At 44.9% G+C, this 24,054-nt stretch overlaps 2 protein-coding genes across 2 annotated transcripts in view; one reads left to right on the forward strand and one right to left on the reverse strand.

Annotated features, from left to right (window-relative positions):
• The window catches only part of LOC144152035 (metabotropic glutamate receptor 5-like), a 48,393-nt gene extending 36,667 nt beyond the window's left edge, over positions 1-11,726 (forward strand). The window contains exon 7 of the mRNA XM_077683224.1: positions 9,541-11,726. Coding sequence (XP_077539350.1) covers positions 9,541-10,469 — 929 coding nt within the window. The 3' untranslated portion in view covers positions 10,470-11,726. The remainder of the gene's footprint in view (positions 1-9,540) is intronic.
• Positions 11,727-14,468: 2,742 nt separating this feature from the next.
• Positions 14,469-23,754, reverse strand: LOC144152036 (1-acyl-sn-glycerol-3-phosphate acyltransferase delta-like; the record flags this gene model as incomplete). The annotated part of the gene is given in 3 exon segments (XM_077683226.1): positions 14,469-16,888; positions 20,245-20,443; positions 23,567-23,754. Coding segments are annotated over 3 exon segments (548 nt in total), but the record flags the coding sequence as incomplete, so codon positions are not given.
• Between the last annotated feature and the right edge of the window lie 300 nt (positions 23,755-24,054).

The raw sequence follows: 24,054 nt of genomic DNA on the forward strand, positions 1-24,054 counted from the left end.
TAACACAAAGAGAAGGTACTGAAGAATGCTATCGGGTGGCTCTTGCATCAATCCAGTTGATCGTCCCTCCCTTTTTTTCTTGCAGTTTAGTTTCTTTCCAACTGTCTCCCCTCATATATACACACGTTTTGAAAACTCTTTGATGAATATACAATATGCATTAGGCAATTAGTTATTAACTTTAGTCCGAGATGTCAATTTTAATACAGCAACAACATAATTTTATTTATTTGTAATATACTGCCAGCCACCTGTTGGCAGCCAAGGCAGGAGTGGTTACATATTGATACATTCAGCACTGTGGTGCAGCGAAGAACTCGCAATACGGGCATAAAGAAAGACCTTTTATAGCATTCAGGCGGTCTTCACATAACTTTGCGGCTACTTTGTGCGTGACAAAATTTCCTGATTGGTCGAGAAGGAGAACGCTGCAAAATTTCCAAATGCCAAGGACCCCAAATATATCATGTTTGGTCCGACCGTCGAATCCGCCTTAACTGACCCGCTAATTCTTTTAATCAAAATTAATCAACACACCAGTTCCAATAATTCACATTAGCTCATTCACTCACCTAACTAATTTCAACTTCAACTTCAACTTTATTGAGCATTTCGTACATAGAAATGCGAGGACAAACACAAAAAGCTCCAAAACTGCAGCTTGACGAGGTGTTTGCACCTTACGGTTGGCGTGGCAGAGCAGAAACAGGAGTTTAAAGCATACGAACACGAAATAATCCTAAGAAAATAAATCTCGCCTTAACATGTCGATATTACATACAAACATAAAAGAAAGCATTAAAACGCACTATAGCTCACAGTTTGTAAAAGATACTTATTAAATGATATACATACACGCATATAGGCACTCATAGGTACATACATACATATAAAGGTTACAAACCAAAACAGGGTACACAGGTGCATAAAAAGAGAAATATTGGATATGTACGGAACCTGTGTAGACACAAAAAAAGCAAAAGACAAAACTTGAAGAAAAAGTCATGTTATATACAGGTATGCATACACTCATCAAAGTCCGCACTACAGAAGTATCCACATAAATAAATACAAACAATATTGGCAAAAATCAGTGTACGGTACTTTTTAGATGCTAAAGTTTGCAGGGAATCAAGACAATGCCAATAAAACGCTTGAAAAATATTACAAGTAATTTTGGCTAAACCAAGGTTGCCACGAGAGACAACGCTTAATAGATTGTCAGTTAAAAATATTCTATGTTCAGCAGTAAACGTTTCCTTAAGTCTCACTTAGAAATTGTATTTATAGCTATGCCACTCTCGGCTAGGTTATTTAAAAGGCGGGCAGTTCGGGATTGCAACCATTCATTGTCCTAATTCGTTCTTGAAAACGGCACGAACCATGTACTCCTTCCCCTAATTTCGTACGGTACGTCCAACGGTTTTCTTAAACTACATAGACTTAGATACGCTGCACAGTTGTGTTGCAAGCTATTTTTATACTTTGTTAGAAGATTAAAGTTGTAGATACAGTGGACAGGAAGCAAATTATACTGCAGAAATAGTTCGTTGGTGTGAGAGTCATATGGTATAGTTGCGATATGTCGAGTGGCCTTTTGCTGAAATAAATGCAGCTTATTAATATTTTTTGCTGAACTGGTTAACCATACGAGGCTGCAGTAATTGATGTGAGCTGTCAATATAGCATGATACAGAATAAGTTTAATATTTGATGTAACCACAGGCCGTAACCTACAAAGCACCCCACACGCTCGAGATAAATTAGTGCAGACGTGATAGACATGGGCATCTCATTTTAAATGTTCTTAAAAAACAATGCCTAAAGTTTTTATTTCACTAACTATACAAATCTTTTCAGATCCGATGTACAAACTGAGGTTTCTGTCAACAGATCTGTGAGCTGGTGAAAATAACACCGCTTTAGTTTTCTTAGTATTTATTTTTAACGAGTATGCTTTAGCCCATTTGTGAAGCTTCCGGAGGGTTATATTTGCTAAATGCAAAAGCTGAGTACTATCACACGATTGAAAGAAAATGTTGGTATCATCTGCGTAAATAATAAAATGTGCAATGTCAGTAATTTCTACGATATCATTCATATAAATATTGATCAGGATTGGCCCTAGAAGACTGCCTTGCGGAACTCCAGCCCTTACTTCTTGTGAAGAAGAGTTGTGTTCCTTTACTGCTACGACCTGTTGCCGGTTACTTAAATAAGATTGCAAAAGAGTAAAGCCCCCGGAACCCATAATGTTGTAATTTTTAAAGCAATGTTAAATGACTACTTCTATCAAATCCTTTGAAAAAGTCTATAAATATAACTAAAGTTACCTTCTTTTCTTCAAATCCCTGGATTATTCATGCTTTTTGCGTTAGTAAAGCTAATTCGTTGGCATATGCTTACAAAAACCGAACTGTTTTGATGATATAATAGAGTGTTTGTCACAGAAGGACACAAGGTGTTTCGCGATTACTTTTTCTAGCCTTTTAAAATAACTGGAAGTACAGAAACCGGTCTATAATTGGAAAAATTAGTTTTGCCCCGGATTTAAACAGTAGCGTGACCTTAGCTTGCTGCATCTTTTTTGGAAAAACACCAGTAGTAAGGCATAAGTTATATATATGGCTAAGCGGCGATACAAGAAGGTCCAGTACAAGCTTAATAGGCCGAATCTGAAGCCTATCGATGTCTATGGCCTTGCTATTTTTTAGTGACAAGAAAATCGACCATATTTCCTGAGGCGTTACCTGAGAAAAAAAGGCTGTGTGGGGGTTAGAATCCTTTAGGAAGCTCATAGCGCTTTAATTGTGGGAGCATTGCATAAGATTCGTTAAATAGTGATTAAACTTGGTTGCCCGTTCTTGACCCTTGAGTGGTTTATTATCTACTGTCAATTCAAAGTCGTCGTACGGGGGTTAAGTGGGTGCAAAAGTTTATTCAATTCCCGCCACATGACATCCCGCCGGGAGGAAGCCTCAGAAAACACATGTTCGAAGTACATTTTTTTAGTATAGCGTAAGAACTTTGTCACAAAGTTTCGGTACTTTTGAAAGGCTACAAAATCGTCCGTGTTCTTTGTTTTTACAAACTTATGGTACAATATATCTTTTTTTACGGATCATCTTCAGACATTCGTCTGTAATCCATGGTTTCCTTATATTCTTATTTTTCTTGACCATCTTAAGAGGAAAATACTTTTTATATGCATCTTTATATGATTCTAGAAAAGTATCGTAGGCATCATCTGCAGAGGTGCACAGAAGTAAAGGGTTCCACCAAATAGAGGGAATTTTCTGACGAAAAGTAGTCAAAGTATTCTGATTAATATCGTGAAAAGCGAAAGATTCGGGGCATTGCTTACATCTTAGTATTTCTATGTGCATTGAGAACATATATATAGGTAAATGGTCACCTATATGTACACCAGTCACACCGGACATGGTACTGCTACTTGTATCACTGGTTATAAATACATCAATAAGACTTTATGAAAGACGGCCCATACGAGTCGGTTCTTTGATCACGTTCATGCAGCCGAAATAACCGAAAAGGAGCTCTAGACCACGCGAATGTGCGCTTGCCTATAATATGTTAATGTTAAAGTCCCCACCAATAGTTATTTGTAAACCATAAGACGAAACAAAATGGAGGTCTTCTAAAAATGCGAAACAATTTTCGAGTTGTCCATCAGGGGGGCGGTACACAACAACAAAAATAGCATTTTTACATTGCACCGTTAAAGCTTCATAATCTGTCGTAACTGTCGAAAATTCGTTCATTGTACTACAAGAAAGCTGTGTAGACACGAGCTGTAACACACCCCCATCTCGCCGTGGGACCTATTTAGAAAGAACGTGTTGAAGTCCGAAAGGCGCAGCACTTTGTCACTCGTATACCAGGTTTCCGTTATCATGACAACGTCGAACTTGAAACTTTCAAAGCTGCGTTTTCTTTTCTTGTAGTTTCGCATTCTTCTTTCATTTCCTCGTAGCTTTTGTTGAAGAAATGGCAGCCTTTTTGCATTTCCACAGTTTCTTTCCTAGTGGTTTCATATTCTTTCTTAATTTCATCGTAGCTTTTCTGCATTTCCCTTACTTCTTTTCGAAATTCACGCTTAAGATCAGCGATCTCGCGTCTTAGGTCAGCAATGTCAGTTTTCATGACCAAAGCAATGCGGGATTATACACAAAAGCACACAATAGCAATGACACTGGGTGGTTGGCACCAGAGGCAACAGAAAAAGTCACTGAGTAAGCGAACAAAGATTACTGCAGAATATTCAAACCTGTGAAATAGGAAGGCGACTATCAGGCGACCGTTCTGTTCTCTGCCTCCGCTGCCAAGTGATGCTGAGGTGGACGGAGCGTTCTTTTAAAGGATCCACTTCGTCACGAAAGCCACACGTGGTCCAGGAAACAGGGGGTGTGGCGAGGCGATGTGGCGAGGGGGTGTGGCGAGTCTACCCGCTAACCCGCACTAATCGACTTCAATCCGTTCACCTCTTAAGTTTAAGGTTAAGCAGATTCGAGATAACATAAAAATGCTATCAAATATACTTTAAAAGTGGAAATTAGGATTCCTCATTTTTTAAAATCTCATGTTCTCTTATAGCAGTAACTGAAAGACACAACGGCACTGTATAAAAGAAAAAGTTACGTTAATTTTGAGAACTGCGAGTGTTTGTGTCTCAGTGCTGTTTGTATATAACTGCCCATTCAAACTATAAGTGGAAGATATGGATGTATTGCTGATGGTGTCCCTGAAGGCCTTCACAAGCGGACAGGGATGCATGCGAATTAACAAGACATTAAAAACTTTACGCGATTTTAAACACCATGTAGAGAAACCATGAAGAATATTCCATGATATGTTGCCTCGTAATATGCGTTATAACTTAAGTTATTCTAAACGTAAAAGATAATTGGGAGAGATGGGCAGTGCCTAACGCAAACTGATAGTATATACGGACAACTTTACATTAAATTGAGGGAAATAATTAAAAGAGAACATGATGGGCCTTGGGAACTACAGACTACACAAAATATTTCATGGTTCTGTCTGGGGAGTGGCAAAATATCTTCAGACGCAAGGTAGGGTACCGAACTGGAAAACTAGAAATCACATTTTTGAAGCCCCGGAACCGGTTCGGAACGGTTCCTTCGATTCGTTCCGGTTCGGGTTCAGTTCCAAAATGGCGGAAAAAATACGGTTCCGGTTCAGTTCCGGTTCCGGGCAAAAATTCGGGTTCGGTTCCGGTTTTCGGTTCGGTTCCGGTTCCGGTTCGACACCCTGGTTTGAGCAGTCCTTGGAGCAGGCAAAATTACCTATTGTAGCAGGCTTAAATGAAGCTTTCAGAAACGCTGTTTGGAGCAACCAGAAAAATCGTGTGACAGGGGGCTAGCACAGGGCCCTGCCAATGAAGTTTAATCCATACCTACTTTATCAGGCGTTCTATCATGCACTAGAACTTGCTCCGAACAAGGAACGCAGTTCTCATACCATATCTGGAAATTTACAATACGCGGAGTTATCTCCTTCGGCCCCAGCGAGTGCACCGCGTTATCACCGCTCAGTTCAAAGGGCGGCACAGAGTCTAAAGGGATTAGATAAAAGGCCTCGCTCTGTGTCCAGTAAACGGCAGTGTTAATTAAGTGAACTCACGGCGGCATTCTGTAAAAAAGGAGTTAGCTTGCATTTTTTTCTACACAGTGTCTATAGTTCATACCACAAGCTAGGTGCAGCACTGTGGAGGCTACATTGTTGTCAAAAGCCCGCCCCCTCAGGGCGCCTAACTCACCGCGATGGAAGCGACGAAAGGCGCTGAGGCCTTGCGGTTCCACTTACCGAGAGGGGAGAAGGGAATGTCCTTTCCCGCCTTCACGGCGAGATAGGCGCTGTCAGTGGGCGCAGTGTTGACAACAATGTAGCCTACACAGTGCTGCACCTAGCTTGTGCCGTCCGACGGCTCTTTAGCTGGGCCTTGAAGTGCCGTCCGACGACTCTGCAAGCGTGCGCTCCCGTGCCGTCCTTTCAGCACGCAGCCAGCACGGCGCCTTTGAGCTTCAGTCGTCTTAGAAAAGAGGTTTCTAACGACGCTTCATCAAGCTCAAGATCGGACGCTCGCGGGTGGTTAGATGAGACGTTGTGCTAGCCTGTGAGCAAGCGAGCCGAAACCAAGGTACAATGTGCGCTCACCCAGTGACTCGGGCGCTGGGAGTGTCGCGAGATGAGGCGGTGTTCGCACTTGCGACGAGAGATGATGCGACTGCATTTAGCTGCAGTGTAATTTCATTAGCGGAGCTACTACTCGACCTGTACGACTTCCTTGGTGCTTCAACCATTCGCAGTCAAAGAAAATTAAATGTTACACGAACACGACGAGAACAGGTAAAAATCACTCTAAAACACGTGCTACTAACCTGGCGAAAGCATTACGGATTGCGGGAGGAGTCGAAAATAACGAACTCAAGCAGACACTTTTCAACATATTATTGCGGGAAGAAATGCACACGTTTGCTTTCACGCCACTTCTATCCCAGGCCGCAAAGTTCGCTTCTTTTCACAGACGCAGAAGTTCTGGCACCTTCGAACTCCACGGTGTTTACCATAGAGTTTCATACAATGAAACTCTGTTGGTGTTTACTACTCGCCGATAGAAGTACCGAAAGGCTGCAAGTCAGCCCACGACCGGCTGTATCAAAATACAGCCGGTCGTGAGTCAGCTTACCGTCCCGCTATACATCTAGCTATATATGACGATTACTTGCTTTCGCAATTCAAAGTCGTTTTAAAGACGCTAGTCTTTCTTGGGCTTCCTAAACCCGGAAATTTTGGTCTGTCTGTATGTCTGTTTGTTTTTTTTCCCTTAAACTGCGCTAGAACATCCAGAATGGGTAAGTAAATGTATCCCTAGCTGTGAACCACGACCGGCTTTACTTATAAAGCCGGTCGTGCTGTGAACAAGCGAGCCGAAACCAAGGTGCAATGTGCGCTTACCCAGTGACTCAGGCACGTCGGGCGCGCGACGCGTGCCGTGCGATGCAGCGGCGTTTACATTTGCAACGAGAGATGATGCGACTTGATTTAGATTATATTCAAAGCATTGCGGGTTGCGCAAAGAGTCGAAAATATAACGAACTCAAGCAGACACTTTTCAACATCTTATTACAGCAAGAAATACACGTTTGCTTTCACGCCACACCTGCATCGCAGACCGCAAAGTTCGCTTCTTTTCACAGACGCAAAAGTTCTGGCACCTTCGAACTCCACGTTGAAACTCTATGGGTGTTTACTACTCGCCGATAGAGGTACGACAAGGCTGCAAGTCAGCCTACTGTCCCGCTATGGATCCAGCTATACCTACGAAGATGAAGCTTGCTCTGTCAAGTCAAAGTAGTTTCTGCACACTGATGAGTCCCACGCTGTTTATCGATTGGTACATGTGTCGCTAAAGCCACTGACCAAAGAGCCGGTGAGCACGGGATGCTGCTAGCCGGCCGAGCGGGCCCCCCTTGGCGGGCCAGGCCAACTTAGACCGGGCGGCGGCTCACCGCCATTTGCCATTGCGGATGTAAACAAACATTTTTTACCGACTACGTCAGGTGACTCTGCAGCCCTGATTAACTATCCGGTTTTGCGATGTTGTCGCGCTACGAGGGACGAGCGATCAGCTCCGCCGTCGCAAAGCGACTAAAAGCGAAGCATAGCGAAGGCCGCCTCATCGCTTTGCGACGTGGCGGACAAAGTTGCCAGTGGTAATGAATACGCGCACATTGCACCTAATTGGTTTCGGCTCGCTTGCTCACAGGGATACATTAACACAACGGCTTATATAACCGCCCGCGAGCGTCCGATGTTGAGCTGGCTGATACGTCATAAGGAACTGAGCACTTTTCTTTCGTGCTGGCCGTGTGCTGAGAGCTCTGTACAGGATCCTTTCAAACGCCGGACCGGCCAGACGATCAGCGCCGTCAGACGGCACTGCAAGGGCCAGCTAAAGAGCCGTCGGACGGCACTCTAGACACTACGTTTTTCTATCGAACAGCGGTTTCAGTGCGGGCGAAGCAGAACATAGCCTTGTCTTCGCCCATCACGCAGTTGCGAGAGTTGACGAACGTACGCCCTAAGCTACGTTACGAGAGCGTACCATCTTCCACATAAGCAAACCCAAAGTTCCACGCCCCAAAGTTAACAGGCGAAAATTAGTAATTACCTTGTAACAAAGGCGAACCAAATTAACCTGCGATGGCACAGCGTCCATGACCTTGTTGGTTCAATACATGCAGCTACACTCGTCGAAAATAATCGACTAAATTGTAGCTAATCTCCAACAAACTACAACCTTTCATGATATGTACAGAAATAAGATCTAGCGCAGCGAAAGATGGATGGTGAAAAGGACGGGATGGGCGCTGCGTCTTTCGCTGCGCTAATTCTTGTTTCTGTAATATGAACCAATTCGCCCAGCAACACGTCTCACTGAAGAACCTTTCATGAGGATATTATTCTGTTTTCTATCTGTTCAGTATGTGTCACAAATACACTTCACTCTTTTGTGGTCATTTTCCAGTGCTTGTGGCGAAGCGGCAGACACCGGCAAAAAAAAAAGCCGTGCCGATGCGACGCAAATAAATCCAAAGTGAAGGCGGAGAAAGCGCCTAATGCCTGCGGTCGTTCATTGCCTTGATAAAACCGAAACCATAACCACCTTGCAACCCAAAACACAATAGGCCTCCTCGATTATCAGTCCCGGACCGCCCGCGAACTGCCCGAGACGCGACGCGGTGCTCGATTTTTCCGTGTATTCCTAAAAGTGACTTACGGTCCAAACGCAGTCCGTGGGCTGCCCGCGGACCGTCCAGGACTGGTAAATCGAGGATGCCCAATGTTTCAGCCACGTTTTCGGGCACAGGGCATCATCATCGGTCGTATCTCGCGGCTTAATTAGGGCGCTGCGGCGCACGACAGCGCTGATAAACGAGTTTGGTGCAGCAGCTGCAGAGGTGGTTCGGAGCAGGATGGCGCAGTAAACAAGTTTGGCGCTCAATGGCGCAAATAGCGCAGCTGTTCCACCCCTGCGATTTACTAGTACTTGGAAAAAGTTTTACTAACGTTCTATTTACATAACTATGGCGGACTACTGGTGTATAAAGCACTGAACATATTGCAGCAGAAAGTGTGAAAACAGTTATTTAGATTCTCACCGAGAGTACTGTCAGTGTAAGGCGAGGGTGGCCTCTTTGTGCCTTGTGCCAGGCATAGAGGCTCTGCAACTTGAGATTTGAAAGCAAGATAATCAACTTGTAGTGCTTTACGTCACTAAATATGACAGAACATTCAATCACCGTGTACTGCGGGGCCGTTACGGTGATTTAAGTCATTCCCGCCCATCTACTCTTCATTGACCCCTTCCCATTCCCTCATTTCACAGCGTTCTTCGGGCACACTTGGGGGGCAACTCCACTGCCTGTGCTATTCGGCATGCTTGCAAGAAATAAATTTGTGTTGAAATAAATTTTCGCCTCCTCACTGCCACAGGTTGCGACGCCATACCGCAGAAGTACCTGCAGTGGACCGAGAAAGGAGTCATTCTTGTCATGGTCATCTCGGCGCTGGCTCTGGCAACAGCCGCATGCGTCAGTGCCGTCTACATACGCTACATCAACACGCCCCTCATCAAGGCGTCCTCGCGGGAGCTGTCCTTCGTCATCCTCGTCGGAACCATACTGAGCGAGGCGAGCACCTTCGCCGTTCTCGCCAAGCCGTCCCCCGCGTCCTGCTTCGCTGAGAGGCTCTTCCCCGCGCTCAGTGTGGCTGCCGTACATTCTGCCATCTTCACTAAGACTAACCGCGTCGCCCGAATACTGGCCGTCAGCGAGTACAGAATCTTCAAGCGGAAGCTCCGCTTCATGAGCACCACCGCGCAGCTGGTCACCACCGGGGTCCTGATCCTGGGACAGGTCATCATCACAGGGACAATGCTGATCGTGCAGAGGCCGGGAACCATCCAGTTCTATCCAGCCCCCAACCGCGTGGTGCTCCTGTGCGACACCAGCGAACTGGCCAGCTTCCTTCCACTCGCCTACGACTTCTTCCTCATCGCGTTATGCACAGTGTACGCGGTCAAGACAAGGAACGTTCCTGAGAACTTCAACGAGGCCAAGATGATCGGCTTTGCGATGTACTCCACGGTCGTTATCTGGGTTGCTTACATCGCGGTCTACATCGGCAGCGAGAACAACAGGGAGCTCGCCCTATGCCTGGCCATAAGCATCTCCTCCTTCGTGGTCCTGGTGCTTCTCTTTCTGCCGAGAGTCTACATAGTGCTGTTCCAGCCCAAGAGGAACCGGCGCAGCTCTTTCCTCACCTTCCGGCAGGACACCAAGGAGATCAAAGTGAGCACAGTCGCGGCCGGCGTGGCCGAGCAGAACGGCACTGCACGGGCTCCGCAGGATGTGGACAGCTAGCAGGAGTGCTGCGTGACATCACTCTGACGTCGCGCAAGGTTGACAGTGCTAAAAGGGGAACAGACGTTAGGGCATGCCGAAACGACTATTCCGCGATCTGCCCGTGTGCACAGGACAGCCAGGCTTGTTTCTTGAGAAGGGAATAAGATTACCTCTATGTTTTGCTCCAAAGAATTGTGTGGTATTCGTAGCCGCTAAAACAATTTCCAGGTTTTGTGAGGCGAAGCTTAACCTTGGCTATCAGGCACACCATGTGGATGTAAGTGGAATAATTTGGACCACCAGGGCATCTTTTACATGGACTGAAATCTTGGCACACAGGCACTTATATTCAGGTGCTGAAGGTCTACCATTGCTAGAATAATAAGTCGTACTCGCCGCGACAGCTCAGTAGCTAAGGCATTGTGCTGCTGAGCCTGAGGACGCGGGTTTAATCATGGACAGGTGATGGCCATTTCATGATGGCGAAAAAAAAAAACGCTGATGTGTCGAGATTTTGGCGCACAATTGACATCCCCTCCAAGAAGTCCAAATTAATTGAGTGCCATCTATTACAGTGCGTCTTACAGCTCGGGTGTAGCTCTGGTTTGAAAAGATTGAGCACATAATTATCATAACAAACTTGTTAAACAGTTCATAGATTAACACGAGATTCAATTAGGAAAGTAACCAATGTTGAAAGCTATTGTAATGATCTGAAATAGGCCCACTGATTACGAAAAAACAAAACCCAAGCAGCTGCTGTCCTGTGCATTCACTGCATGCTCTCGCAATGTAAAGTATAGTCCCAACAGCATCGCCTTCTCAAGTTGTGTTCCCTCTTGAATCCTCCACCACTTTTTGGCAAGTCAACAGTAAACTGCCACCATGTGATGTCACGCGCCGTGCTCATCGAATCATATGAGCCACGGCCTCAGCGAAATGATTTCAACAGCTACCAGGTGCCACTGTGTGCAGCCCAAGCAATCCGAACACGTCTTGTGACAACTCGTGACTGCGTGACACTTGCAATGGCACTCTCCCACCACGTGCAACATGGACCACGCACCCTGGCCAACTCATTCACATGTACAGAAACTGTGTGACTTTCCACTGTTTATGCCAACTTGGTCGGTTTTTCCAGCCCCTGTTTGTCAAAGAATGCTTTACTTTGTAACCAATAAGAAACATTGCACTCAGGGAAATGGAACACACCTGTTCGCTAGCGAACTGCGTTTTTACGTGTGAACAGGTGTGGTGCGCCGTTCTTGGACAACAGTCTTTGTTTGGAGGTGTTAATTTTTGTCTGGGAAGGTGTGTGCAAGGAACTGCACCCTTTGTTTGCGTCACTCAAACCCCTCGTAGACTGTGGTGGTGTCGGTGTGGCACAGCATGAACATGGAGGTTTAGTGGTGTGGATGTGTGCCGGGAAACGGTGCCACAAGTTGGCGTTCTTGGTAAATGGAGCTACCTACTGCGCCCAGGTGAGAGAAAAGAGTAGTTGCAACGGCGACGGAATCACATCACTTCGATGACAGATAGTAATGCATAACACTCCAAACACGAGAAGACCAACAAGGATGCGTGCTATCAGGCAGGATATGTGGCATCTGTGCTGAAAGCAACATGGGAGCTGCATGGAAAATGCACCCAAGAAATGCTGTTACGTTTCATCTATATTTGTACAGGAACCAAAAAAGGAGCCGAAATATTTTTTGTCACACATTCTGCATATTGCAGTTACCTTCTGAAAAGTTCAAAAGCACCACCGTTGCCACTACGGCCTCTTCAAACCATATTTCCACACAGTAGCTTTTCTTTCCCTTCTAAAAGCTAAGCTGTCAATTTGAATGCATTTATCACAACCGCCTTTTTCGATCAACTTTCAAACCAAGAGGAAGATGGGAGCAGCATCCCAAGATAACTCTTTCAACACTAAGATCATGGCCGGTTCTGTTGCATGCTTGCATCTTGCCCTAAAACAGACCAAGTGAAATTACTCAACCTAATCTACAAGTTGCAATACAGTGAAGCGCATTCAAAACACTAGTTAGAATAATATTAGGCAATAGTACAACAATGGACATTCTTGGCACAGTAAGCTCCACTATGTGCTCACTTGGTAAAACAAACCACTCATTACGATGCTGTCATATGTCACCAGTGAAAAGTCTCCTTCGACTAGAATCTACCCACTCAAGACGCTGTATGCTCTGCAATGCAGATCTATGTTTGTCGTTCTCCCAGCTTACAGAAACAAGAAACAACTAGAAGTATAAGTGCATTCCAGGCAGCTGCATTTCACAAAGACCTAAGCTGGCAAACTATCAGCTTAGGGCCAATCCCCATTGTAACTCTGTATTGACAACAGGATCAAAAGTAAAAGACAGACAGTACACCGTGTGCCGTTTGATCCATGCTCCTGCCTTTAAACACAGCTATGATGTGAACTTGATTCGCACACAGCTATCCAGACTCCTTTCCAGCTTTCCAAAATATTGGCACATTTAGAGCAGCAACATTTTTATTTCCAAATGGGACTGCCAAGTTGTCAGGCAACATTTGGATGTTCGTCACAGCCTCTAGCCACCTTTTGCACTGGGCATCGGGTTTGCTATGCAAGCGACCTCTGGCTAAGTTTTTGCTAAACTACTAAAGGAGACAAATAATTTTTCTAACTAGCCCACATAATGCTGAGTCAAAGCACACCACAAGACACACAGGGCAATGGTGTCGCACGTTATATCACGAAACGGCGTCCACCCAAAAGGTGGCGTAAGGTGGTGCAAGCAGGGCCCAGCTGTTTCAACTGACAATTCGATGGATATACTGCACTCTGATGAAAGCTCAAGTGATCACTGAAGTTCTCAGTCTATCCTCACTACAATATGCTTTAACGTAAAACAGCAATGTGTCAGAATGTACGTGTTATGCCTTTATATTGTGCAATGTTTTAGCAGCGTATATGTGACACCGAGACAAGAGATTTCTTTTTTATAAGCCTGTAAACATGCCTGGTAAGCCAAATTCACAAAGAACATAATTTTATTTTATACGAGATTTGTAGATTTTCTGCATCAAGTTTCATTCGGCCTGAAATTTCTGATAAAAGTAGGTTCTTTACTATCACAAAATTCAGTTGTATTCAGTTTTTCATGCTGGCGGAGCCAGCACGTTGCAGTCTGAGACAATGTTGGGTCTGGAGTACACAGTGTTAGCAACCTCACTCTCTTTTCCCCTTTGCACCATGGGCAATTGACTAATTACTTGTCCACTAGAGCATCGACATACATATTGCCAAATTTCTTGAAGCGAGTCATAGCGAACACGATGGTCATACAGAGTAATGAACCGAAGAGGAGAAAACGGAAAAATTCTTTCAACTGGGTATCGACTGCACCAGCAATCATACTGTCAAACTAGAATAAACTCACTTTCACTTGTTTCAAGCCACCCACGGTATCGTAATGGACATACTGCACAAATGTCACTGCTGAAAGTGTCACCAAAACATGCACTGTAATGACAAGACAGTAAGCTCTTATGTACTCGGTAGCCCTTAACGTGCACTTTAGTAGCGCCTTACACGTGTCACTTCGATTTAACGCAAGGCCCCACAAATTGCGCCCATCTGGTTGTGATAACGTTGCCTCCAAACATTAAGAGGCTTCAAACAATGTCATTGCGGCAACACTGTACACAGGACCATGGTGGGAGGCTAAGGTTAAGCTGCCTGCGGTTAGAACATCTTTTCACAAGAGCTGAAAAAGGAGACAAAGCCAGAAAAATGTGTGCGACAGACATTGGCAATAGTATATTACTCAAAGTATACACTCGACACCACTTGCTCAACATCAAAGCACACAGAATACTGTACAGCTTTAACAGGAGGACATCACAAGCGCAAACTTGATGAGCCCCACGCATCAATAACTTTAACCAGCTGGAAAAAAAAAAAAGGGACAGCTTTGCTGATGACAATTTTTTCTATTTCAAGGAACCACTACCTCAAGAACAAACTGGACGGTAAGAAAATGTTTATTCGACCAAAGCTTATTAGCAAAAAACCACAGCTTACATTTCCCTTTTCGGCAGAAATGTTTCGAGACTTCCAGGCACCTCACGTTTTACCGGCTGTACCTAGAAAACTTTTTTTGTTTGTTTTTTCAGACTGGTGTTATTGCACTCATTGAATACAAAACAAAACACAAACTAAATAATATATACTTTCTACATTTAAAGACACTGGTGCGAAGCAAGGAATGTAGGTGTGACAAAAGTTTCCTCCACATATTTATCAGGGAATAGTTACTCTCAATGTTTCCCAGCACTTTTATCTTGAGAAATTGTCAGCTTGCTTTAACACCCAGTAGTGCATGTACTTTACAATCAAAGGACACTTTGCAGTCTTACTTTGGCATATGACATTGAATCTTTTCAAGAAGGCAAATAAAATGGCAACCAAGATACAATAGTAAATATGCCCAATAAGTCATTAGTATTTGCAAACAGCATCGATATTTTAAATGTTCTCCCAGTAACGAGAGTGCCGATTTAAATTCTGCAACAAGCATTATTTGCTCTTATGCCCAAAGGAGCTAACAGTGCAATGAAGAAAGGCATAAAACACCGTCAAGGTGTTGAAGTAAATTAAGCTGCACATTTCAAGCTAAATTCATACATCAAAAAGAAAAGACAGCCATCGTAAACCAGTTTTTACAACCTATTTCCCGTTTTAAAAACCGTGTCCTTTCTTCTTGACCATTAAGCGCAGGAGGCTACTCAATATTGCAAATTTAGTGCTGAAATCATCGGTCATAACTTTTCTCAGATAGCATACTTTCTTGACGACTCAACCAACATTCACTTTTACACTCAGCTTTTTCCTAAAAAAACACACCTAAATATTGTCTCTGTTTTGTACTTACACTTGACTGGCGGCCATAGGCAACTGCTATTCAAAATACAAGTGTCTCTGTGTGTGCAGGTTGCCTACATGTGACCGAAAAATTTCTCACTTAATTTTGACGGCTCGTCCTCGACACTATATCAATCACACTTTCCCTCCCACATGTAAACAAAAGTAATGCTGATGAAGTTATGCAAGTAGCGCGCATGCAAAAAACATCAGCTCAGTGAAGTTCGTGGATACTTAGCTTGGCCAGTGGGACAAGAATCCAGACACGGAGAGGTGGAAGCGAGTCTTAATTAAGTTAGGCAATAACACAAATGAGCATCTAGCAGTGAAATGCATGCCTCACAATAAAGAGCCTAGTCGGGTTTACATGCGTCATCTCTAAAAACAACGCTGCTCGCGGCACCAGGATCAAATGTACGACATCTGTACGACATCTGTCAAATGTACGACATCTGGCCTTCCGTTAAACAAATAATAAACATACACAATATCATCAATTAGCCAGTAGTTCTATTGGATTAAATAAATTATCCAAAAGGAAATTTCTTGGCAGACAACCAGCATATCACAGCTAGTAGGCTCTTCAAACAAGGTCATTCAAATCTCTTCTCGATTCATGAGGGACAGCTAAGAGCGAAGATGGAACATGCAAGTAAGGAGAAAGTATCTAGCTAAGTATGGGGAAATGGAAAAGACCAAACCTCACTTAGAAGAGACGTGGCACAGTGACAAAAAAAGGGGGGGGGGGGAAGGGGGGGAAAGGGGACATAACATGCATCCTACAAGCAGCCATCTTCCACACACGCCTCTCATCTGCACAACTAGAACTTCAACCAGGTCAATTTACGTTCCTTTAGCACACATTCCATGCATACCTGGTGGCAAGAAAAAGGGAGGGGGAACTAGTAAGCATAACAAACACAGAACAAAGCGGTCAAATCACCACTAATTGGAATTTGACCATAGGCATTTGGTCCTGATATTACACAAAAAAAAAAAAGTCTGGTTAGCATCACAAACTATTGATTCGTTTGTAATGCACACAGGTGTTATAGGCAATGCTCAGGTATGGCGCTGAGAGAAGAAAAAGGAAAAACACAAGGTGACTAAAACCAACGCAAGCCGGCCAAATTACTCATGGACAGCTCAACAAGTACGACACTAATACACGACATATTTGAAAAAAAGGAAAGACGAAGGCGAAGAAAAATGAACTGGGAGGCCAAGAAGAAGAGGGGGAGCTTGTCTGCACCATAGGAGCGGCCACAAAAGTGCGTATATATAAATATGTATGTATATATATATTTACCCACACACACACACGGCACGGGTGACACGCTTCAGGAGTCTTTGGCGTCACCTTATGATGAACTTCTGTTTACGCCGTCCTTTCTCGAAGCATCGCCGTTAGCGCGAGGCTTATCGGCTTGAGCTTCCGCAGCTGCAGATCGTTTTGCGGCTCCGTATGCGGAAGTCTTGGTTATGTCGGACAGGCTGACCATCCAGTGGAAAACGGACAACACTGCAGAAGAAGCAGGAAAACGACGACCGGTTGGCAACGAGCAGGTCTGATATCACCTTCCCCTTAGCTGTCATCCGTATACTGAAGACTGCCAATTTCAGCCATCCCTCTTACTGCCAAAAACAGCAGAAAAAATAAAATAAATATCAAACCAAGTTTTTTTTTTTCATTATAAATGCAGGTTAGGCACACAGTGGCCACTACTAAAGGTGCAATTAGGATGCCTAATTAAAGTGAAAGGCACTCAGGAATCAGGGGGTAGCTATCCCAGAGCATGTGAAGTACACACTGCACACAAAGGTTGGCTGGCCCAGATGGCTGTGTCCCCACCATGCAATAGACGGATGCATCTATTTTACAGCTTTATTCTTCCTAACTGTGGTGGTCATGTATCTAGTTATGCAGAATTCAGGGTCGCCATCATCTGCCATTGCCCTTCTTGCGTTTATTTTAATGAAAATAACAGCATCAGGACATGTAATCCCCTGGCTGTGCTAAAAATTTTGGGTAGCCAATAATAGCCACTGCTAGCCACAATTAGCCACAGCTACAGTCGATGCTAGCCAGCCATATTGAGGCAGATGCCACATTGTTTATCAGAGTGAGCAATTACCCATGTCCTCAATGCAGCTATCATTGTACTGTTTAAAAGCCAACTGCACTCTAATTGTTCCTCCCCAAAATTTGATACAAATACTAAGTTGTTTGAGCTCTAAAATCACAATTGTGAAGTTCTAAGCCCGGTACCCACATGGTACAATAACTGCAAGCATTCAAAGTATCTGTAGCAGACGACTTTTGCGCTTGGCGGAGAGTAGCCAAATTCCCAGTGGCCTGTGACGGAGGATAGGAACCTGTCCCATGGGGGCTCGCGCTTTTGCGGCGACTGGCATGGCGCACTGCCATGCACAGGGATGCATTCGGCAAGGGTTTCTCTGCTACACTGCTTTCCTGTACCACCGTCAGCATCCCATGCCTTAAATTTTTCAACGCAATTAAATAGATTAGAATCTCACAAACAATACGCGCACCTGCGATGCTTCTGGAGTTAGCGAAACCTTGATTATTCGAAAATAGAATTTTTACCCACAAAGATAGCGCAACACGTGCACTTGCCTCTACATTTACCATTTCTATTGCATCTGTCACTGAAAAAAAAAATCCATTATAAATCTTTGACGTACTTCCACATGCAATCTGTATCTCGACTGGCCCAACACCACGTCTACCCCTAGACATCTCCAAAAGTTTGACGACCTAAATTGCGTTGTTCTTAAACGCCGGTACATACATTCGGGCTACTTTTTCCTTGAGTGAAAAAAAATCAGCCTTGCTTGTGGTAACAAATATGTCTGCGTAAAGACAAATCGCAGAAATCGGCCGTCGTCTTCGTGAAGAGCGACAGCTTGTGAAACTGCTCCTGTTCTAAACGATAGACTACAATATTTTCTCAATCGTGAAATAAAGTATCTACTTTCGCAGTGTGTTCGCAATTTAGTTTACTTGATAATAAAATGTCATCAACTGCACATGCCCCTGGTGACAGTAGAAAACCGCAGAAAGTAGCAAACTTTCTTTGCATTTTAGTGTATCATCTAGCCCTGGGCGCTAACATGCGGTTCCAAACTGATTTTACAATTCGACCTCGATGTGCAGCAAGGTGAAAGTTACTGGAGAAATATTCACAAAGTACGTAAATAAACAGCAAAAACAGTCTGTGATTGATCGCTGCCCGTGCGCAATTCATTCCTGTCAAAGAAAAAAAAAAATGAAATGATATCCAAGGTGCTGGTTAACCAAAACTGCTTTTCGATACCGTATGCGAGCAAACAGCTTTGTAAATCAGGACCTGCCTTTTCATCTGCAATGGCAGGAATCGCTGCACCGGCAGGTATTCTTATGCAAAAATAACTGCCAATGGTCTACTTCATCTCGGTTGACAGCAGTGCGATGTCGTAATTGCACCCCACTCATTAGCCTTGGCAAAATGTTGGTGGAAGTTCTTCTGTAGAAATAACAGTGTGAAACACGGCGATACTACGTGCATTTAAAGGCTGCTGCAAGCGGCCGCTGGAAACGATGCACCCGCTTCACTTCCGTTCCATCACCTACTCCACGTCCACCCACCCGTAATGGCCGCCTTTTTCTCTCAGCTTCAGTTACAAAGCGCCAACTTTCACGAGCCGTTTGTCTCCCGGGTTGAAGTTTGAAACAGTGTTTTTCAGTTAGCACTCTTTTTATGTGTACTATTAAATGACATTATTTTTACGTTGGCGAAAATTTGAGTGCAGTCGGCTTTCAGGACTGGTTGTGTAAGATATGTGGACTGGCTTGAAGAAAAGGCATGAGCTGACATTGACTGACTAAATCAAGTGCAAATCACAAGTGGCAAGCTAGATTCCAGTTGCATGGGTGGCTGGAATTCAGCAATTTCTGGTGGAAATCATCGTAAGCGTGTTTCAGAAGTGCTGAGTGTTGTAGTATTTCTAACGCCCTTGACAGAACCCATCAAGTGCGTCCTAAAGACAAAGTGTATTACATTTTAATGTTTTATGGACAAATTACTACATTTAAAGAGGCTTTTACAGTTTGAAACCAGAGAAATGTCAACACAGATGACTACAGCAAGTGACGGTGTTTGGGTGCAGTCTGCTATAATAGTAGTACTGCACCTATTGCCGCTCATTTGCAAATAAACGCCATTTATGATTTTAAAAGCCATAAAATCTTCTGTAACTCTACAAGAGAGGCGATCGTGGCTGCAAGGCTGTACATCTCACCAGACTCCCACTAAGACGCCATTAAAACGTGCATGTCTGAGTAATCACGCATGAAGCGTTTGAGCTAAGCAGAGCATGAAATACATGCCTTGAGTGTGTTCAAAGCAACTCCTTTAAGGAGGTGAATAGCGAAGGCAGAGATAAAGGACAGGAAGGACACAGACACGGACAGAGATTGCGTACTTGGAATCCCGCAGCTCTAGAAGGGGACAATAAACACATGTACTGGTTTAGCATATTTGTTTTTGCTTTTTCACTTGTTTTTTTTTTTTTTAATGTACCTTGATGTATGAAAGCTAGTGCTATATCGGTGTGCGTCCTTTCTGTCCTTCATCTTTGGGTGCACTATTAACCCCTTTAAATGTGCTCGACCAACCAGCCCAACATCGAACCCTTTCAGAGAAACCCTGAAGAGGTTCACTGTTTAAGCCACAGCCTTTCTCGTGCGGGCTGCGTCTCAAATTTCCACCAGTTACCTGCCGCTCCAATCATGCTCCACACACTTTGAAAGCTTGTCGAAGATTTCCTATTATCAAAAGGGAGAACTGTTCGAAACAGACGGTCAGTGGGACTCACACAGGGCGAAGAAGGTGGAGAAGAGGACGATGGTCAGTGTGCTTCCACTGGTGAGCATGGCGTGGAAGCCGTACAAGCAGGGCACAGCCAGAAGCACACTCCAAAAGCACAGCACCAGGAGAGGCCACACTCGGACGGGAAGCTCTCGCACGCTGCCAGGGAACTTGCCCGTCTGCAGGTAGTCGTCCATTTCCTTGTCCTACGCAACGACAACAACAGGCCTGCAATTTAAAGCGGCCCTAACCAGGGCTCCAAAGGTTGCGATTTTACGTGCGCAATCGCTGGAACATCCTGCCGCAAAAATGGTCTAACAGCGTTGAGTATTAGCCGAGTTATCATTCATTAAAAAGGGGCCAGCATTAAGGGCTAGAGCTTTTACCCTCTCATCACGCCTCCAAAGCACTGTGGAAGCTATGACGTCCCCGACCACGCGCAAGACCACCTAGAGAAACAGGGCAAGGCCCTTGCTGGTTTGAGATGCACGCAGCCATCGGCTCTGCCCAGCGGTACGTCACACTTTTCTTTAGCAGTCGACGGCCGTGCTCCACCTACTTCTGCCGCTACTGCAGAGCAGGGCCGGTTGGCGGTCAGCCCGCATCGAGTTGCCGTGCGGCCGTGCTCGCATCAGCACATCAGTTTTAGAATAGCGGAAACGAGCATTTCAAGGCCAGGTAGGGGGTTCCCAAGCACAACATGCTCGCTCACGACAGTAATTGAAGATTGCCACCGACGACTAGCAACCCGCTAAAAACAGGTCCCTCCGACAACGGCAGAAAAGTCTGCCGCAGTGCAGAAACTGCACTGCCGCAGTTATTTAGTCACCGCTTTGCGTAGCCGCGCTAATGACGATCACCAGCACAACCAGCACAACCAGCACAACCAGCACAATTGCGTAAAGTAACAGGAAAGACGACCTTTTATTGTGGGACAGTTTTTTAAATGGCTGTGGCAAGGGTTCCGTCCAGACAGAACGATATACACGTGCTAAAGTTTCGTCCAGACGGAATGGAGCTCTGTGGGTTAGCCTTCCGTCCAGACGGAATACAACTGAGAGCTTAGCGTCCCATCCAGACGAAAGCAAAACTCGCTGATTAGACACCATGCTCAGTCTCCAGATTTGATGTACAGGTTGCGCCTCGGATAATGGCAGTATCGTACCGGGTTCGATTCTCCCTGGCATGCCCCCCCCCCTTTTTTTTTTCGTGGTTGTGCCAGCGTTTTGTAACAGCTAACTTCACGCCCACCTTACAAATGACGCGGTGAGAGAAGTCGGTCAATTGATTTTGTACTCAACCGGCCGCTCCGTTACTGCTCACTATAGCCAAGGCCGATGTGTCCATTGCCAGAGTTCCGATCATCTGTAGTTCGTAATGGTGATTACTAATTAACAGTTATTTTGGCTAGTCAATGAGCGGAAGCGGTTCGTTGCCGCTGGGTAAATATCAAGAAAGACTGCTCTCGCTGCCTGTTGTGAAGCGGGCGTGTTCGAGCTTGGCAATTCGTTCGACGGCCGATCATCTTTAATCATTTAGAGTGATTATTAATCAAATGTGACTCTGGCTAGTCAATGAGCGGAAGCGGTTTGACCGGTTGGGGAAAAATCAACAAAACTCAAGAAAGGCGATCAGGCTAACTCTAACTACATCAAACGGAACTCCAAGCCGCCACCTCGACCACGCCCGCTTCACAACAGGCAGCGAGAGCAGTCTTTCTTGATATTTACCCAGCCAAACGAACCGCTTCCGCTCATTGACTAGCCAGAATAACCGTTAATTAGTAATCACTATTACGAACTACAGATGATCGGAACTCTGGTGATGGATACGTCGGCCTTGGCTTTAGTGAGCGGTAGTGGAGCAGCTGGTTGAGTGCAAAATCAAGACCGACTGCTCTCACCGCGTCAATTGTAAAGTGGGCACGAAGTTAGCTGTTACAAAACGCTGGCACAACCATGCAAAAAAAAAAAAGAAGAAAAAGAACGTCTATGGAGAATCGAACCCGGTACTTTAGTGCAATTATCTGAGGCGCAAGCTCTACACCAAATCTGATTTTTTTTTCTTTATTGCATGGAAAACTAGCCTGAAGAGATTTAACGCCCCACCCTAACTACAATAACGGTACGTTCATTGACACATTTAAAAGTCAGGCAGGCACACACACGCCTCAAGAAGATGCAACCAGTCCGGCAGCTGCGATTGCGCTGCATGGACACTGTACACAAGCGCACATTGTTCGCGAAAAACTGACTTAGTTCCACGAGGTTCCTTGGCATTGCGGTCAACAATGTGACACTACCATAGGCTAAACAATCCTATCAGCACGAAAAGGTCATATGGCACGGAACAGTTCATCACTGGCAGGAACCGTATACTGTAGGGGGTGATGCCTATGTCCTTTTTCGTATACTGTAGGGGGTGATGTCTATGTTCTTTTTAAGAGTCCGCTGCAGGATATCCCGAAAGAACACAGCATCCCGACATAAAACAAAGCAGTGATCAATTGTCTCCGGCTGGTTACACAAGCGACAGTTAACAGACCAAGGCACATATACACCTTTACTATTGAGCTTTGTTTTAACAGGCAAAGTTGATGTGTGCAACTCAAAAAAGAAAGTTTTTGCAGCCGCTTGGATGCACATTTTCTTGACACACTTCAACACACTGTCATCTAAAATCATCAGATATGGTTGACGGTAAATGGGCACTGGAAATAAACTTTCAATTAAAATGCCCGTCAATTCTTTCCTGGAGAGGCCATACAAATACTCGAGAGAAAAACGCACAATAAGAAACTTGAAAGTGTCTGAAGACTAAGAATAGTGTCTAATCAGCCGGTTTTGGTTTCGTCTGGACGAACTGTACAAATTTCACGTCGGCTCCGTCTGGACGGAACGCTAAGCTCTCAGTTGTATTCCGTCTGGACGGAAGGATAACCCACAGCGCTCCGTTCCGTCTGGACGGAACTTGAGCACTTGTATATTGTTCCGTCCGGACGGAACGCTAGCCACAGCCTTTTTAAATAGCTCTTTTCATCTCGCATACAGTTAAAAGTGTGTTGATGCGTGGCTCACTGTTATAGTTGCCAGCATACTTAGATATTGTAGATGTAAATATTCCGCTTTCAAATGTTATAGGGCCCTATCAGGAAAACTGTTTTAGCACAAGACGTCTAAAGTAATGCCCTTCCATTTGTGATAGAGAGCGTATACTCCACAAAAATCGATTGCCTGCCCCTTTAACAGTCTCCTCTAGCGACACAGAAGCCCTCACAAGTCCTATGGAGATGCACGGCAGAGGCCTCAACAATGTGGGAACAATCGCACCTTTTCCACGTAGAGATCGTACAGGAACTTGGTGCAATCTTCAGTGGTGTCCGTGGGGATGTTGTCAAAGGGCACCTTTCTGAAGTAGAGGTCAGCCACCAGGGGCTCACCATTGATGATTGACCTCACGGTCGGAGGGTGTGGAGTGTCTCGGAAGCCAAGCTGCACATCGAACAGGGCCTTCAAGCCTGGGAGGTCAAGGGTGAACTGTGGTTAGAAACTGCCGCTCACATATGCTTATGGACGTCAGGAGTGTTATGAAGGTGGGGAGACAAGGAATAGGTTGGGGTGAGGAAGACACTGTCGGGTGGAAGCAGATGACAGCCGAAGATGAAACCTGAGAAAGGATTACAATCTGAAGAATTTGGGGAATGGCCACGCAGGAGTGCTATGCATTTTGGTACCAGCTGAAGTTACTATTGACTGAAATTGCTTGATTGAAACCCGTTGATTGGTTCGAGAGAGAGAGATTAAACATTTATTTAAGG

Source organism: Haemaphysalis longicornis, unplaced genomic scaffold (assembly GCF_048455015.1).
Source record: "Haemaphysalis longicornis isolate Haplotype H1 unplaced genomic scaffold, Haemaphysalis longicornis Haplotype H1 scaffold_9, whole genome shotgun sequence".
Lineage (NCBI taxonomy): Eukaryota > Metazoa > Arthropoda > Arachnida > Ixodida > Ixodidae > Haemaphysalis > Haemaphysalis longicornis.